Raw genomic sequence first — 17295 nt, 5'->3', positions numbered from 1 at the left:
CTCTGAAATTGCAGCTGTGGTCTTCGCTGCCATCTATGGCCATTTGTATTATTTTTCAGAGAGAGATGTTGCTTCTTGTCTGGTTAAAATCAATAGCCCAGTACCTTTATTTCCTCAGGTGCTGTTGTCATTGTTGACCTCTTGGCAATAAGATCTGACAGCCTCCTGCTGAGTCCAATATTAATAATATTCTGGCCTTGAGGAAAGTCATTTTATTGAAATAGGGGCAGTGTTTTTTTTCTTGAAGGGAAGGCAGTGATATGTTGGGGAAAAGCCTTTTGGTAACTTATGTTCAGTTGTGTAGCCGCTTTATTAACCATACAGAGACTCGCCAGACTGAAGCAATATAGTAAAGTCGAAGGCTTTGAGAGAAGTGTAATAATTTAGCGAAGCAATACCATGAGAAAAACACTGATTACAGCATCAGTCATACCCTGGCATCAAACTGAATCGATTCGGACGTGCAATCCATCTCCTTCAGCCTCAACCGCCACACAAAATGTGGTGCATACAACCAATAAATCATCCTGCAGTAGCCTCGATTTCACAGGCAGTATAACGTCAGCCAGCAAAACGAATATTCTTTAGACTAAAACCACATTTTTTTCCCCGCTGACCTTCTCTCGTGCCTGTTCTGGGCATTTTGGGCCCGGGTCCAAACGGGTTTTATTTGATCCTGTATCTGTTTGCGTGCAAAGTCAGCGACCCTCTTCCAAAAGAAAAAGCCTCAAATTTTACCCTCGCCTGAGAGAAGGCTGTCAGGACTTGGCTGCGTTTTGCTTGGTTTTACACATTGGTTTCAAGAAAACAATTACAACACCATTTAAAGCCCCAGTGTGGGATTATTTTGAGTCTATTTACATAGTTTCTTTATGACTTTAATGGTTAAATAAAATAAGATTTTAGCAACTCTCTGCCCTCTGTTACTCAACATGCAGGACTGCTGTTCCAATAGTTGCAGACATTACAAAAGTAAAACTTTTTACAGTTTCAAAACACATAAAAAACTTGATTTCCATGTGTTAGTTATTGCATCAAGGACTCTGAGGATCAATTAGAGAGTGAGAACATAAATGTCTCTAAACCCCCTGTTTGGAGGTGGGGCTGCCCTCTTGTTGTTGATGTTAGGATCATAGATTGAGCCTTTAAATGCCATAAAACAAAAGCCATAATGATGAAATGAAAATATCCCGACCACACTATGTGAGTCCTAAACCATTCACAACGGATGGCATGCAGAGTGACTGGGCTTTTGAAATGTTTACCAAATTATGCTCGCTCCCTTCAATGGTGTTTAGACATCTTATAGCCTGCAAATCAGCTTGCATGAGTGAAAGTAATTGGTACCAGATAACTTTAGATTTGTGGAGTTCAGACGAGGACTGAAATCACATCACACATCACTTATTTTGATTCGCTCATCAGAATGGGGAGCGCAGGAGAACACCGTGAAACAGAAAGATTAATATTGCACATTGTAAAAGATGTTTGAGTTACTGCCCTAATCACGCCTAATCCCAAACCATTAAAATCATCTTGATCGGCCTTGAATGCTGAAACGCTTGATCTTGATGACCTAATTCAGCTGCACGGGCTTTGTAATGGAAAAACAATACGCTCCATCAATACAAAAACTAAATATTCAGTTTAAAGCCTGAATCGGGAATTGCTTTTCCTCCCCCTGCCTCTCATCTTCAACCCTCATAATCTACTCAATGGACATTCCTGCTGTGATCAGAATCAAATTCCTCTGTTTCGGACAGTGAAAGGCCCAGCCATCCATAGCAGCATAAGACTTTTAATCAGGCAGAGAGAGAGAGAGAGAGAGAGACAGACTGAGTGCATTTCTCCTGAGCCGATCAACACGTGGCTGTAGAACGTTTTCACATGGGACGACGTCATGTGCCCGCAAAAGAAAAACACTATTTCTCACCAACTGGCACACACACACACACACTCACACACACACACAAATTAAAACTCAACAAATCAACATCAAAGCCCCTCCATACCTTTCAGCACATAGGAAAGCCTCAATAATAGCACATCAGCATCATTATTACATAACGTCTGTGCACCAGGAATCTGTCTGGGAGGGAGGCGGCGTGGTTACTGTTTATTCTGTGAGATGAGATTATCTACCATATATGACATGGGAAAACCTATGCTTCCATGCACTGGGGGTTTCTACCGGCCTATTAGACAAACAGGGGATGGCATTACAAACTAGAATGGTTCCTGTATGATGTCAAACTAAGAAGGGTAATGTTTTTTCGCATGTTGTTTTCCCTGTGATCGTCAGGAATAGCGTTTTCATATATGCCACTTGTTTGTTTAGTTTAGTCTAGTCTAGTTTAGTTTAGTTTAGTTTAGTTTAGTTTAATTTAATTTAGTCTAGTCTAGTCTAGTCTAGTCTAGTCTAGTCTAGTCTAGTTTAGTTTAGTTTAGTTTAGTTTAGTCTAGTCTAGTCTTGTTTAGTTTAGTTTAGTCTAGTTAGGTTTGTTTAGTCTAGTCTAGTCTAGTCTAGTCTAGTTTAGTCTAGTCTAGTCTAGTTTAGTTTAGTTTAGTTTAGTTTAGTTTAGTTTAGTTCAGTTCAGTTCAGACTAGTCTAGTCTAGTTTAGTTTAGTTTAGTTTAGTTTAGTTCAGTTTAGTTCAGTTTAGTGGCACACTGATAAAACAGTGATGTGATAAAAACACAATGATAAAAACACAAATACATTACAAATTTGTACAGGAGAGATTACAAAAACAAGGGGATTATAAAAACGTCTCAACTCAAAAGAAACAAAAAAGGATAATAGGATAATAGAATCTACATTAACCCTAACCAACACAGCACAGTGGAAAATGGAAGATGCATAAAATGACTGGGGAACTACTGCATTTTTTGTAATTCCTTTACAGGTGCTAGAGTATGTGTAGCATTTTAACATCAAAAAATCATTACCACATTAATTTTTAGACATTACTGTAATAACCGTAAAGAAACAAAACCATCACAGAGAAGACTGCCAGCCTCTACACTATTTTTGACATTGTATGCCAAGTTTTGCGGGAAATGGCTGGATTGCTTTACGGCACAGGGAGAGGGCGTGAGTTAAAGCTAAAGTTAAAGAAGGTGGAACAAATGAAAGGCTGAAGGAAGAATCACTTCCAACATCTTTATCCTCTTCAGTAAAGCCAAACAGAAAACCTTTGACCGAAAGAAGGCGAAGAGGTAGAGCGATAAATTTGTGACAGGAAGAAATGGGATTTATGGGAAATGTGGTTTTAATTTTGAGAAACAATCATACTAACAATACCACTGGCATGAAACAGAGGCTGCTAATCGTCTCGACCGTGGCCTCATTTGTTTACAGCAATCATACCAAGGTATCACAATCAATGTGACAATGATATATTGATGTTTAAAAATGCTAAACGTAGCCCCTTTACATTCAGGCTGCCAATTTGGGTCATGTTTATCCTCTACTGTCCCATGCCGACTGGTTCAAATACGGTCACTCACTTCCCTTCAGACATTCACATAAACATCTTGAGCATGTTAATGTACAGTACAACTGAAAGATGAAAGAGAACTGAACACACACATGAGGGAGACTCATAAGTGTGGCCCTCAGTTTCGGGGGCACGGCCCAGATTGATGAAGTGCAGAGATAGTGTCCGTCTGCCCGATGACATCGTACGACAACCTTCATTCCTGTTCTCATGGTGTGATGAGAAGTCCCCCCTCCCCCCCAAACCCCTTCATCCTCTCCCCTCTGATTTGATTCCCAAATTTGGGCATCAGAGGAGACATTTCAACATCTTTCCATAGTTGTGACGTTGAAATTATGAGGTTGAAATAACAAATGACTGATGGAGAGTCGATGGACTTTTCTCTTGTTCTATTTTAAGGTTCCTCTGTTCAACTCACTCTCAAAATTGTCCAAATCTCTGTCTTGGGCACAAGAACATTGAAAACAAAACAAAAAATGATGTCCAACATTATCTTCTCTTGAAAAAACATTTTTGTGTTAGATACCAGTGGTTTTGCAATGAATTATAGACACAAATGAGGCAAAATACCTCTTCACGGTATCAACTGCCTTACCCCTCGCCATCAATTTTGGGGATGTGACTGAAAATATAGTATATATATCTCTCCAGGAGGGTATAACAACCATCAGGGCCTGCTCTCAACACCGTCCAAGACCAACATCATGCACTTTCCCCACTCCCAGACACAATAATTCAGAAAAGAATGTTTTAATGCAAGATCTAATCAAGGCTTAAAGTGAGGAAATGAGTCTGAATGACTCCAAACGACACAAAGAGCGTCAGCAAATCTTCCCGGACAGTTTGTTGGAGACGGTTCGCATCCTACAACCGTTCCAAACTGATGAAGCTCCTCTGTGATGAATGAAAAATACCCAGTGTGTAATCATGGGTAATGCATGCTCTTGAGCTTGGTCTAAACACTGGATGTAGGTCTTATCTCAAAGAAGAGGTCGTCTATGCAGCAGGGATGCCAGGAGGAATGCCGGCCGTTTCCTCCTTTTGTGTGTATTGGTGATTCACCTAAGATCAGACAGACAGACAGACAGAGCGAGCGAGGGGGCCTGGAGGGCTTTTTGATGTTTTTTTTTTCTTACATGAAACATCTGCACATTAAAACAACGTGAGAGAGGGAGACAGAGTGAAGAAAGACAGGAAAAGAAGAAAAGAGGGGCAGACATGTGGCCGAGGTTTACTGGACTGGATAAGAAGGGCAGAAAAGACACAAGCGGGGAATAAACCTCCCTTTGATAACATCTCACAGTCAATTTCCCCCATTTTAACTGAACATTAGCCACGGGGCTGCTGGCCCTTAAAAGCCCCCTCTCATCTTCCTCTGTATGTCTTCATTCACTGGCTGACAAATCTGGATCCCAGCGAATGTACACACAGATCAAAGACGCCATATAGTGTTTATGGCTCGCCGAGAATGGGTTTTATCAGCGGTTGCACCAGATCTTGCCCATTGAAAAGTCTTTTATTGGGTTCACAAGGTAAGAGCAGTCCAAGTGCAGCATTCTTGACAGATTGCATGATGGCAAAAAAGTGTGTGAAAGTATGAGCTTTCTAGAAAGAGTGGAATGAAATGGAAGCGGAAAGCAGTCGATCGTTGCTTTTTCTTGTTTGACGAATTATCCTGAGGTGAAACTTGGAAGAACAAAAAGTCCTGAAACACTCAAAAAGAGCCTAATGTTAAGGAACAGAGCAGTGTAGCCTGTTTCAACTGAAAACCGCAACCAAAAATTGACAGCAACCATGCACAGTGAGCAGACCACCAAGAACTGGAACGCAGTCCAGTAGAAACAAAGCCTGTCGGATCTGGTGATCGGGTCCACGTTCGCCTTCAGACAGCAGAGGTTTGTCAGCAGAGGGAATTTGAGGTGATTCCAACGGGAACAGGAGAGACATGCAAATTTACAAAGTGATACAAAATAAAAAGAACAAAACAAATATATCAACAAACAATCATCTCTTTGTTTGAGATTAATTTATTTTGTACATGGTCCCTGATATAAATAAACCCAATAAACTAAACTAAACTACATAGAGAAAACACACTCATAAGCTAAACTGATAATGCATAGTCAGATATATTCTTTAAATGTTTTATTTGGCAATGCAAAATACGTTTTTTGGTGCTTCCTTCATCCACCATCACCAAACCAAATGCAGGTTTAATTTACTCCGGTTTTAACAATATGAATGTGAGCAAAGCATTTTACAGCCTTGGGATACACATAAAACAATACATTTCAGAGTGACCAAATGGCTTAAATCCAATAAACCACTATGTAACCAAAGCCAGTAAAGGGGTGGCAGTGTTTCAACAGGGGGCGCCACATCATCCACAACTTGGACCTTTATTATCATGGTTGTATAGCTATTGATAAAGGGGCATTAGGCTATGTGCTATCATGTGTGTTAAGTCCAAAACTAATTTTCCTGTTTGGTATCAGTGATGTTTGGTCATGAGTGGATCCTCCTGTAAAACTCATCGTCCTCAGGGAGCCCTAACAAAATATATACGAGCTGATGCAGAGCATTTTATTTGAACCGTCACAGTGTTTTAATTACCTTCCTGTGGGCGATGGCATTCTGTATCCAAGCAATAGCTGAGACAGAACATTACCAGGCTCATGGTTGTGATACTTGGCAGATTCCTGTGTGTTCCCGCAGAGACATTAATGTCATCAGCGCTCTCCAAGATGCAGCCAGTGAGGAAGTTACTGTAGGTCCGTTTTAAAAGAGAATACCAGTGTCACTTAGAGTTATAGCCCATTTATTACTGTCTAGTTTACATTTCCCCGAATCATAACCGTGTCAAACCAAGCTTGAAATGAACTGCTTTTCCGGTTAACAATGACATGGATGTAACAATAAAGTTTGAGAGGCGACATGTTTTTGAGGAATTATTTCCTGGCAGAGATTTCCATTTCTTGCTGTGGGTGTCAGGTGATTGATGGGAAGCAGTTGCATAATCACATAGGATGTAAGTGACTGGTGAAATGGTTTGTCTACATCCTGTGTTTACATTGTGACACGTGTCATGTCTAGCCTCGCTCATCCAATCATAGAGCCTGAAATATTCTCTGTATTGTCTACTTATTTTATTTTTCTGCTCTTATGTGTTTTTATTCTTCTTCTTGCATTTTTATTCTTGCCTCGTTTTATTCTTTGCATTTTTATTATCGTCTTTTATAACCGAAGCACACAAACTTGTTTTGTTTTTTTAAAGAGCTACATAAATAAACTTGAACTTGAATACGAGGTCTCTGAATACGTGCACTGATATGAAAACACTCAACTAAAACCGCAAATAACACTAAAACAGAAACTTTGACAAAACCAAATTAAGGGCTTGTGTTTACTCTGAGGGATTCTCTGGCTTGGGCAGTTTTCAAGTCAGTGGAGGCTGTTTTTCATACTCTGCACAAGAATGATTGGCAGCAAATGGCTTCTTCTGAAGGGAGGAAAACAAGCCTTGTTATCTCCAATTATGCTGACTGTGTGCAGACACCAGCAGAAAGAATGGAAAGGCGAAGGGGCAACCTAGAGGACTGGCACAAGCTTAAAACAAAACATCAGTATTATCCTTTAAAAGTCTCACAGCAGACAGTTGGCTCCAGCATACAGGCTAGATGCAAGCCCACCGGTGGGAGTTGTATGTATTAACAGCAAGACTAGAGGGTGAGACTGCAGGATCACACTCGCCCCAAAACAAGAAACCAACGCCCTGCTTTCCAGATAAGCATCTTGAAATGTTTGTGTTTCATCAGAACCATCCAAGAAAGAAAACCTGTCTCATCAAGAAATACCAAGTCAATATCAAGTCACCTTCTCTCATATCTGCCTTCTCTACTCATTTTAATATCCACTTATCTTGAAGTAGAAAAAGGAAAAAGCTCTTATTTCTCTTATTTCTTTTCCAAGCACTTCCCTCCTGCATGATCTTTCTAGAGTCACAGGAGTATTTTCAGTGTGTTGCGACTCTGACCCTGGACCTTTATTCCTATTGGTTGCTTGTAATGTTGTTGATCTAGTTTTTCCACAGTTGCACTCATTGTAAATTGCTCAGCATAAGAGCATCAGCGTAGCGCCCACTGGGTGGATAAATGAACAACCACAAAACAAAATGAGTAAGATGCTAAACTTCTAACAAGTAATTTAATCTCTTATAACGTCTTGAAACTTTATTTTTCTGTTTCTATTCAACTTGTTTCAGGAATTAGCTTCTGAAGTGACAGTAGGATAGATAAATCATTCAGCTACAGACAAGATTTACTAGCATGTTGTTAGTTAGTTGTTAGTTGGTGTTAATTTGCCAGTCTGGAAAGCACTGGTTAAATCAAAACTCCTTATGCATCCTGCCGTCTTTCTCTCTACCTTTCTGTAATAGTTCAATCCATCATCCTGTAAAACAGGTTGGGGCGGCACAGTGGCAGAGCTGCTGACAGACGTATCGATAGCAGACACACATGAAAACAAATGGTAACTTTACTAAAGAGTATGCATCATGTTACCTTATACTGTACAGTACAATTTATACAGTAGTGTTTCTCAGCTGGAGGGTCAGGACCCAGAATGTGTTGCAATAAATGGAGAAACGGCCCAGGATATAGAAGAACATCGATTGGGGAATTTTGTGTTGTCTAATATATTGTTTTTTTGTTTTTGTTTTTTCCTACTGAGGTTTTCGTGGGAGTTTTTCCTTGTTGAGGGTTTGAGGTTAAGGGGTGTCATTTTCATTTATTGTTTTCATTTATAGTTTCATAATGTGGGACTTCATGGAAAGGGAAAAGTTGGTATAGTACGTAGTAGGAAACCTGGTTTTCTCCCATGTTTAATTCACATCACTTATTACACTTGCATCAATCGAGACCTACATACTGAGCTTGGACAAGTCCTGAATTGTCCCTCAGTAGAATCTACTGAGGTAAAACGTAGGCCACATCACAAAAAAATACACAGAAATATCTGAGACATTGTCAGACGTGTTCGCTCATGATCCATTCTGTTAAACAACAAAAAGAAATGTTTCATCTTTTGATTTGAGAAGAAAACATTACACTGCTTCCACATCTGGGGAGACGTTAATGATGAACTACACCTTTCAGAAAGTCAAAATAACATGATTCATTTATTTTCAATTGAAGGTTTCATTCCAGAACACTATATATCCCTTTTGAAAAAATGTTCCTACCCGAAATTCATCAGGATATATGTCAAGAGTACAGGTGTTACAAAACTGTAACATTTTGTTTTCATTTAATGCCAGTAATCATTTGATAAAAGTAGGTGTCAGTTTTTTTCAAAGGGTCGATATCTAATTTTGGAATGAAATAATTCAATTCTACCCGTTTTTCCATTAGTGTCACAATAAAATAAGAAACAACTTTATTCCAAGGCTAAAAATATACACCTCTGTACATATTGTGTCGACCAGTCACAGGTAATATTTTTTCCCTCTAAATACGCATCTCTTCTTCTTGTAGTTCTCCTTCCTCTTCCTGCTGATCCATTGGAGGCGGGCTCTGTCCGTTCTGTCATGGCTGGCTGTCGGGAACGTCTGGTTGGGGAAAACCTCCTTCAGCTTGCTCAGGAAAAACACCTCCAGGTTTCGACCGGCCTGGGCCATCTCCGAGTCCGGCTGCAGAGCAGAGGGAGACGCATGCAAAACATACAGAGAACATGTATTTTTTTTCTTCCTTAAACCTTTATTTAACCTGGGAAGGTTGACTTACAACGCCATTCATTCCCTCTCACACATTAACACACATTCACATCTAGTAGTAGTAGTAGTAGTAATAATTTTTTATGCATAGGATGCAGCTCAACGTTCTTCACAGACAATAAAACGATCCAATAAAAAGATACAAAGGTAAATTTAAGTCAGAGGCACAATTCAAACCAGAGGCACAATTCAAAAAAGTAGTAGTAGCTGTAGTAGTAGTAGTAGAAGTAGTAGCCTAGTAGTAGTAGTAGTAGCAGTAGTAGTAGTAGTAGCAGTAGCAGTAGCAGTAGTAGTAGTAGCAGTAGTAGTAGCAGTAGTAGTAGTAGCAGTAGCAGTAGCAGTAGTAGTAGTAGCAGTAGTAGTAGCAGTAATAGTAGTAGTAGTAGTAGCAGTAGTAGTAGTAGTAGCAGTAATAGTAGTAGTAGCAGTAGTAGTAGTAGTAGTAGTAGCAGTAATAGTAGTAGTAGCAGTAGCAGTAGTAGTAGTAGCAGTAGTAGTAGTAGTAGCAGTAATAGTAGTAGTAGCAGTAGCAGTAGTAGTAGTAGTAGTGACAGTAATAGTAGTAGTAGCAGTAGCAGTAGAAGTAGTAGTAGTAGCAGTAGTAGTAGCAGTAATAGTAGTAGTAGTAGTAGTAGTAGTAGCAGTAGTAGTAGTAGTAGTAGCAGTAGTAGTAGTAGTAGTAGCAGTAATAGTAGTAGTAGCAGTAGCAGTAGTAGTAGTAGTGGCAGTAATAGTAGTAGTAGTAGTAATATTACTATTACTATTACTCCCATCCAAGCTATTATTATTTACCTGCGTGTTTCACTAAATGCAGCTGCTACACAGACCTGTTTTCAATGTGTTCGGTTGTTTTCATTTGCTTGGAGTACCAGGTGGGTGGAGTTTACCACATCAGGACAATTCAGATTTGTCAGCTAAGTTATCAGTAACAGAAAAGTTGTTATGAATGTCCAAACTTTCATGGCACTAATTTTATTGTCTTAAGTGGCAAACCCCACAAAGCTGGCACCTAAGGCTATTTGGGCCCAGTTTGCTGCTACATGTGGAACTTATTCCCATGGGCTGTGATGAAAAAGTAATTAAATTAAACTAGTAATTAGATTAAAGCATGAAATCCACTCAGATCCTCAAAGTCCAAAGTCCTTATGACAACTTACATAATTGAAAGTAGCACAGTTCTTGAACATCAGCAGCACGTCATCCACAAACTGCTCGGCGGTGAAGTAGTGGAGAGTGTTGCTCTTGTCCAGTTTCCTCCGGATCACTGACAGGTCAACCGGCCTCTTAATGATCTGGTAGTAGTTACGGGCCTGGAGCACAGTCACAGAGATACTGTCAGATCATACAGTACAGAATGTCATCATATTTACATCACTCACTTTTGTTATGAGAGCAAAGTGGAACATTTTAGACATGAGCCAGTGTGTTTTTCTGCCATTAAACTCTGCTATTTCTAAATGAAGCCAGCAGTCGTCTTCCCTTTATCAACACCGAAGACTTCTTAATAAATGTATTTTGTTCCGTTTGTTTTACAGAACTTTGTAACTTTATTAAGAAAAGTGCTATTAGTTATTATGACATATCTTTGTAATGTAAGGTGCAATGTTGTATTGATTTGAAGATGAACAAGTTTCAGCACAGCCTTCTAGTGGAAAACAGTTGGACTAACCAGGGGGCTGACAGGCTCGTGGAACGGAGCGCTAAGCATGTGACAGGACAACAGGAGAGTCAGCTTCTCACACCTCTGCAGAGGGAAACACACACACACACACACACACACACACACACACATTCATTGAGTTAAAGCGTGCCAACTTCCCCCACCACACCCTATTTTTTTGTTCTCCACATTAGCTGATGCCATGGCAGTCCACAAACAACAATTGTTAAAAGAAAATTGTACCGTAACAATATGTACCGTATTGCTGTTGTTGCAGGTTTTAATTTTTTCTTACTTGAATTCAAAATTGACATGGTTATTTATGCACTGAGTGAATTTCATGACCCTTGGCCCATCAGAACCCATTCTATAACTTTAAAAGTGTTTTGTAATTTCGTCATTCCTGAAAAATGTATGTTTGCAGATATGTGGTTAATGTCTGATAACAATCAGACGATCCCAGTCTTGCTGTGTGTGGTCCAGCTCACCCTCTGGTCCTGGCTGGACAGTGTGTACGGAGGTTTCACCCCCCCACAGGAGTGCATGTTCTCACAGTCGTAGGCCTCCGCTGGGTCCTGGTCGGTTCTGCACAGCGTACACGCCCAGTCTCCCCTGCAGGACATAGATGTTATTTTACAGTTTTAGAGTTTTAGCATTAAAAGATGCATTTTTATTATGGTTATTCTTTACAGGAAGCACAGCATGTATTTAACCTCTATTTAAAGCTGCACGAGGTAAGATTTTTTATATAAAAATACACCCATCTTATAAGCCTAAATCACATTCCCCCTAATATAAACCCTGTAGATCTACTCTGTTTGCCCAAATAAAATTCTGGCATTGAGTATGAATATCTGCTCGGCTCACAGAAAGTGACAAATCGAAATTTAAGAGCAAAATATAAACTGTCTCCTAAACAGCAGTGAGTGAGCACTCCGTCCAGAGAAAGCTGGACTCACAAACTTAATGGCTGAACAGAAAATATTATTTTTAACCATCTCCACCCCCACCAGCCACTAAGAAGTAAAGTCTGCGGAATGGTGCAGTTTACTGATGTTACTCTCAAGTTACATGATTTCTGGGTAATGAAGTGCTTCAAAAGTTATCTCTCACTGCCACTTAGGGCCACCAAAGAGCGAAGTGCAGCTTTAACCAGGCCACACCACTGAGACTGAAAAACTCTTCTTCAAGGGAGACATGGCTAAGAAAGCTGCATTAGCACCAACACATGCATTAGCAAAAACACATATAATTAAAAAAAAATGGTCAGAATCTTAGCTAAACAAAACATAAACTGCATTATCTGAATTATTTTAAACTCTCCGACAGACATGCTCTTTCAGTTTCATATGATTTTTCATTGTGCTCCTGAAACAGACTGGACCAGTTATTTCTGGGCGAATATTTATCATCTGTCTCAGAATAGAAGTTGTTATCCAGGAATGAGTTTGTCTTTTGATAGTGTTTGAGATGCCCCGGGCCCCCTAGTCACTAATCCTAGATGAACACTGCAAGAGGCTTCACAAAAAAGAAAACTGGTGCTACATGGCCACTTAAAGACATTTCAGTCAGGAAACATGACGTTTAAACCATTTATTGCTATAAATGGTTATACTGTTGTATTTGGCATTAAAGGCTCTGCTCTTTATGGGGCTCTCTATACAAATCCAAGTATGTTGGGTTAACAGGGAACACAAACAATAACAGACTGCATGGCTGCACAGAACAGAACAGCCACTATTAAAAAATATTTTAAGGCATTCAGCTGACACTAAATAATAATAGTGACTTATGAGTGAGCAGGTAGGGGTTCAGTCTTGCTAAGTGGCGATTCTGGGACTTTTTAAATTGCAGGGGCAGGGCGGGCGGGGGGGCACCACTAACTTGGGGGTCTGAGGACCATACGCATAAAAACGAGTTTGAGTCAAAAAAAAAAAAATTTGATTGTTTTTAATCAGTTGTGTGGATCCAGCAAATACAGTAGCTTTGAATATGCTCAGAAACAAATTATTAAACTAACTGTTACCTGCAGGACAAAGTTTCTATTACTTCACGGACTCATGCATTTGACTTGTATTGTCCAATGATTATTTAGGTCAAAACCAGACTATGGACTGGACTGTTATATCTGAAATATCTGAAAATCTGGAACATAATATCGACACTTGTCACACTCTGTAGCACTTGCTTCTGTCTATGTTATATTTCAGTCAATTTCAATGTGTCAATCAGAGTTAAACAGCCGTACAATGACGTACAAGAAAAATTGGGGTGGCACCAAGGTTGGCCAATCAGATATCAAGGGTAGCCAGTACCAGACCCCCCCCCCCCCCTCCCCCGGAGGATCAAACTTGTCTGTTCTCAGTTGTGGGACGGTCTCTCTAACCAGTACACCAACCAGCTGCTTTTACATCGATAAATAAATCAACATTTCATCATCCCATATGTGTTGACTGTCAACATGTAAAGCTGAAAAACATGCACACGGCCTATACTTTTTGGGCGTATACTTACAGTGGGAAGCTTATGAGAGGAGGTATGTGGCAGGCCAGGTGGTAAACTTTAGGGCAGCGGTCGCAGCAGAGCAGATCTCCTCCGTTCAGACACACAGCACAGAAATCCTCACTCTCCGTCTCCTCGGTCCCAGCTCCAGTTTCAGGCTGCTGGCTGGATGCAACACTCTCTCGCTGGGCTGGTGAGCAGCTCCCACTTTGATCTCCGCTGTCATCCACACACACATCATCCTCTTCACATCTGGATTCAGATTCGTCGTCCAGCTCCGGTGATCTGTCCTGCCCCGATTCCAGCGGAGAAGACGATTCTAGTTCGGGATCCAGTTCGAACACTATATTCTCCCCCGGGTCTGCATCCGAATAACACATTTCTGAATCCGTTTTCACATCCGGATCCCATTCGGACCCAGACTCCAACAGGATATAAGGTGGTTCTGGGTTAGATTCGCAGCCAAAACCCGAGTCCTGTTCTGGTTCCTGTGCTACAGAGGGTGAGCTGTCAGGACAGTACGGTTCAGTCCAGGATGCTGATGTTGTTTCTTGCTGGTTGAGATCGGAGAAATCTGCTGGTTCAGACGCAGGTGACACCTCTCTGATCTCCGCAGTGTCTGCCATAATTTGATTTGATCCATTCTGCAGGCAGAGAAAACACACAAGGAGGGATAAGAGTGATGAAACAAAGAAAAACCAGAGTCAAAAAAGCAGAGTACAGTAGGATTCATGTTTATCTGCCACCATGTGTCGTTTGGAGTTAGTCTCATACGACATTATCATCATAAGACATTCGTTTCTTTACCTGCTGAAGATGATCCAAAGAAGAAACCTTATCCTGTAGCTCGGTGTGTGTTTGGCACGGCAGTCGCACCAGAGACACCACCGGCCGAAGAGACGATAAGGACACAGACTGATGAGGGGGCACTTGGATCCTCAGACGTTCCAGGCATACTACGGCGACGCAGGAATTACCCAGAATCCTCCGGGCCTCTGGGTGAATCCTATGGAAACAAATGAGGTATAACTTGTTGTAATGACAGCAAACATAAAAATAGCATGTGTTACTAAGGCATTTGGCAGGACAACATCTTCTCTACTGCACCAAGATATTTTCTACTCTCTTATATTTCATCACTATCATCCAACATGGATAATTCCAAAGTATAACTCAAAACTGAATGCTATCAGTTCACAACAGAGTCTGTGATTTGTGTCTTTAGGAGAGCATGCTCCCCATATCGTTTTACCTCATTCTCTTCAGTAGAGCTGTTATGCCTTTGTCTGGGAGAGCAGGATGCCTTTTGGTTTTCCTATGCCGAGACCTGTTTGGCTCCATTTCCATCTCATAGAATCTAGTACTGCCAGGCTATTCAAAGAAATAAACAATTAGTGCCACAGAAATTCAAATCCCTGGTTATTACATAGGTGTCCGCTGCCACCCCCAAGGCATTTGCAGACAAATTTGATAAAGAAATAAATTGCAAATACTAAATATAAATAACTTGTTCACGTATTCTCTTTGATACTCCCCCCTACTTTCTGCTTAACTCCCGACACTGTAAACCTTATCCAGCTGTCATGAAATCTCTCTCCTCCGTGATTAAATCTTTTTCCAGCACCGTCTCTTCCTCCATCTGTCTTACCTGTTCTGCTGGGAGGCTTGGCTCTGCCGCTGCGGTTGCCAGGTCTGGGCCGGTCTCAGATGACACGGCCTCCAGTGCCAGACGCACTCTGCGCTTGGCGAGCCGTGGCAACAGCGTGGCCCGCCTTTGGGGGAAGTTGCCATGGCGTCTGTGGGGCAATTCTGCCATCTCCAGGAGATCGGGCCTCTTGGGGTAAAGAAAAGAAGAAAAGGCATAAGGGAGAAGTCACACGTTCAAAAACCTCCTGAGTCCTGAGTGTTGAGGGCAAAACTAAAACCACCAAAACAAACAGAATCTCCTAACACGAAACAGGTGGTTGGATTAAAATTAAGAATGCTGCCCAGAATGCATCATATGAACAGACAGTTGATATTTCTATTAGTCAAACAAACAATAATGAGGACACCTAGTAGAAGTAAAGGCAATCATGTATACAATTAGTTACAGAACATTGTCAACTTGCAGGTAGGCTATTAGGTTCAGCTGCATCCCTGTAATTATTCCTTACCTGAGTGTGAACGTAAACAATGAAAAAAACGAACGAAAAATGAAATGAAAAAACAAGATGCCTGCTTGGGAAAGACAGATGGATTTGTCTCCAAGTCGTTGTAAAGTGACGATGAGAGGGATCGCGCCTTTCCATGTGTCCACTATCAAGGGGAACGCAAATGATTTGATTGGTGGAGACAGGCGACAGCGGGCCAGCCTCTCCGCTCCCCTGACGGTTCAGTCATATAGTGAGATATAGTGAGCAAGAGTGCCATATAACCAAGAAATATGGTTTTTTTTTATCTAATCATGTAACCGTATTAATCCTTCATATTGTGGTAGCCTAATTAACTCCGGTCATAAGCATGTGATAAAAGTAAAGCAACATATTTGATTCAAGAACTTTATTGTCATTGTGCAAGCACAACGAAATTGCAGTTGCGTCAACCTCAAATGGTGCATTGAATTAAACCTTCACTATACAAACACTTCCCATTTACAAAGAATAAATAAGAAATATAAAATATCGGCATAAAAAGGACAGAATCTAAGCAATAGGCCTATACAAGCTATAAGCAATAAAATACAATTGGCGATAAAATATAATTACGGGTGCAAAAACATCAGCAGCAATAATCAGTGGCTTAAAGTGACATGTGAGTAAATATGTAAATGTGTAATTCATTTATGATCAAATGTGTTGATAATGTCATATAATGTAGGATTGAAATCAATGATTCAAATCAGAGAAATTCCCTTACATGCTCCATGACTTCAAATACCATCATGGGTGGATGTAGAGCCCCTGGATTCCTCCACAAGGCACCGAAAACCTTCGGAACAGTCCTGGAGGTTTATCTTTTCTTCAGTTGGAGGGAGAAGAAGATGAGAATAACAGTTCACTCCCTGAAGCCCCTGGCCAATGAGAAGCTCCAGGCTGTGATGTTGACTTTAGCTTTGACTAACAACTCAACTGAAGAAGCCTATGTAAATCAGATTGAAATGAGATGTGGTAGAGTACGAGTGGACAGTATCGCAGTGAGGAGATTCGGGGGCAGCGGGGCGGTAACTTGATAACTTAGAAAGTGTTGGCACATCCATCTGATTTCTGTTACAGATTACCTGTGTTCTATTCTAATGCTTTGAATGAATGTGTTGACTGTGCAACTGTGCATTTTCTAGACAGTCTCACATAATGCACCCACATGCGCATCACAAAATGTAGGCTACTGTTACTTCACTTCTTGAGTAAAAGAGATATTTAATTTACTACTTTATTTGAAATTAGGTGGCAAAGGCTTGTGACTGGAAGATGACTGGTAGAGGACTGGTTGTACTGGAAATGTGTGTAAGTGTATGCATGAGGCAGAGTGGTGCTGATAAAGACCATGTGTTCTCTAGAATAGAATAGAACAGAACAGAACAGAATAAAATAGAATAGAAAACTTGAATTGTGTGAAGTTGTTTTGCAGCTTAAAAACAGTTGCTTGTTTTTATTTTGATCATTACTACTTTTAAATGATTTGACTCATGATGTTTTGAACTATTGTGCAGGTAAATATGATGCTACATTATGGGGTGAGCACTTCATAGTATGCACTTTATCTGGACATGTACATGCTATATATGTACTTTAGGCCATTATTACTGTACTATTATTCCACGTATGCTTTTTATTTTAATGGGGTATTCCACTTTTACCATGTGATATGATTGTGTGCTGAATG

At 40.5% G+C, this 17295-nt stretch overlaps 1 protein-coding gene across 1 annotated transcript; it reads right to left on the bottom strand.

Annotated features, from left to right (window-relative positions):
• Positions 1-7740: 7740 nt before the first annotated feature.
• Positions 7741-16353, bottom strand: LOC139649556 (E3 ubiquitin-protein ligase TRIM33-like). Its single transcript, XM_071525983.1, has 9 exons — positions 16330-16353; positions 15080-15265; positions 14684-14802; positions 14239-14437; positions 13444-14075; positions 11418-11541; positions 10939-11013; positions 10427-10579; positions 7741-9185 (listed from the first exon to the last, which is right to left on the bottom strand). Exons 1-9 carry the CDS (start codon positions 16351-16353, stop codon positions 8982-8984), a joined length of 1716 nt encoding a protein of 571 aa, XP_071382084.1. The 3' UTR covers positions 7741-8981.
• Positions 16354-17295: the final 942 nt, after the last annotated feature.

This window comes from Centroberyx affinis, unplaced genomic scaffold (genome assembly GCF_046629955.1).
Source record: "Centroberyx affinis isolate AG114_WGS23_722 - 3 ecotype Tasmania unplaced genomic scaffold, CSIRO-AGI_Caff_v1 ptg001376l_1, whole genome shotgun sequence".
Lineage (NCBI taxonomy): Eukaryota > Metazoa > Chordata > Actinopteri > Beryciformes > Berycidae > Centroberyx > Centroberyx affinis.
The sequence above is the reverse complement of the archived record's forward strand: the minus strand, read 5'-3'. Positions and strand labels throughout refer to the sequence as shown.

Excerpts from the sequence above, each read along its gene's own strand:
- LOC139649556 (XM_071525983.1), bottom strand. The coding sequence starts at position 16,353 with ATGGTATTTGAAGTCATGGAGCAT. Across the intron at positions 14,076-14,238 it reads CTTTGGATCATCTTCAGCAG|AATGGATCAAATCAAATTAT; the intron begins GTAAAGAAACGA and ends CTCTGCCTGCAG. Across the intron at positions 10,580-10,938 it reads ACGAGCCTGTCAGCCCCCTG|GCCCGTAACTACTACCAGAT; the intron begins GTTAGTCCAACT and ends ACTGTGCTCCAG.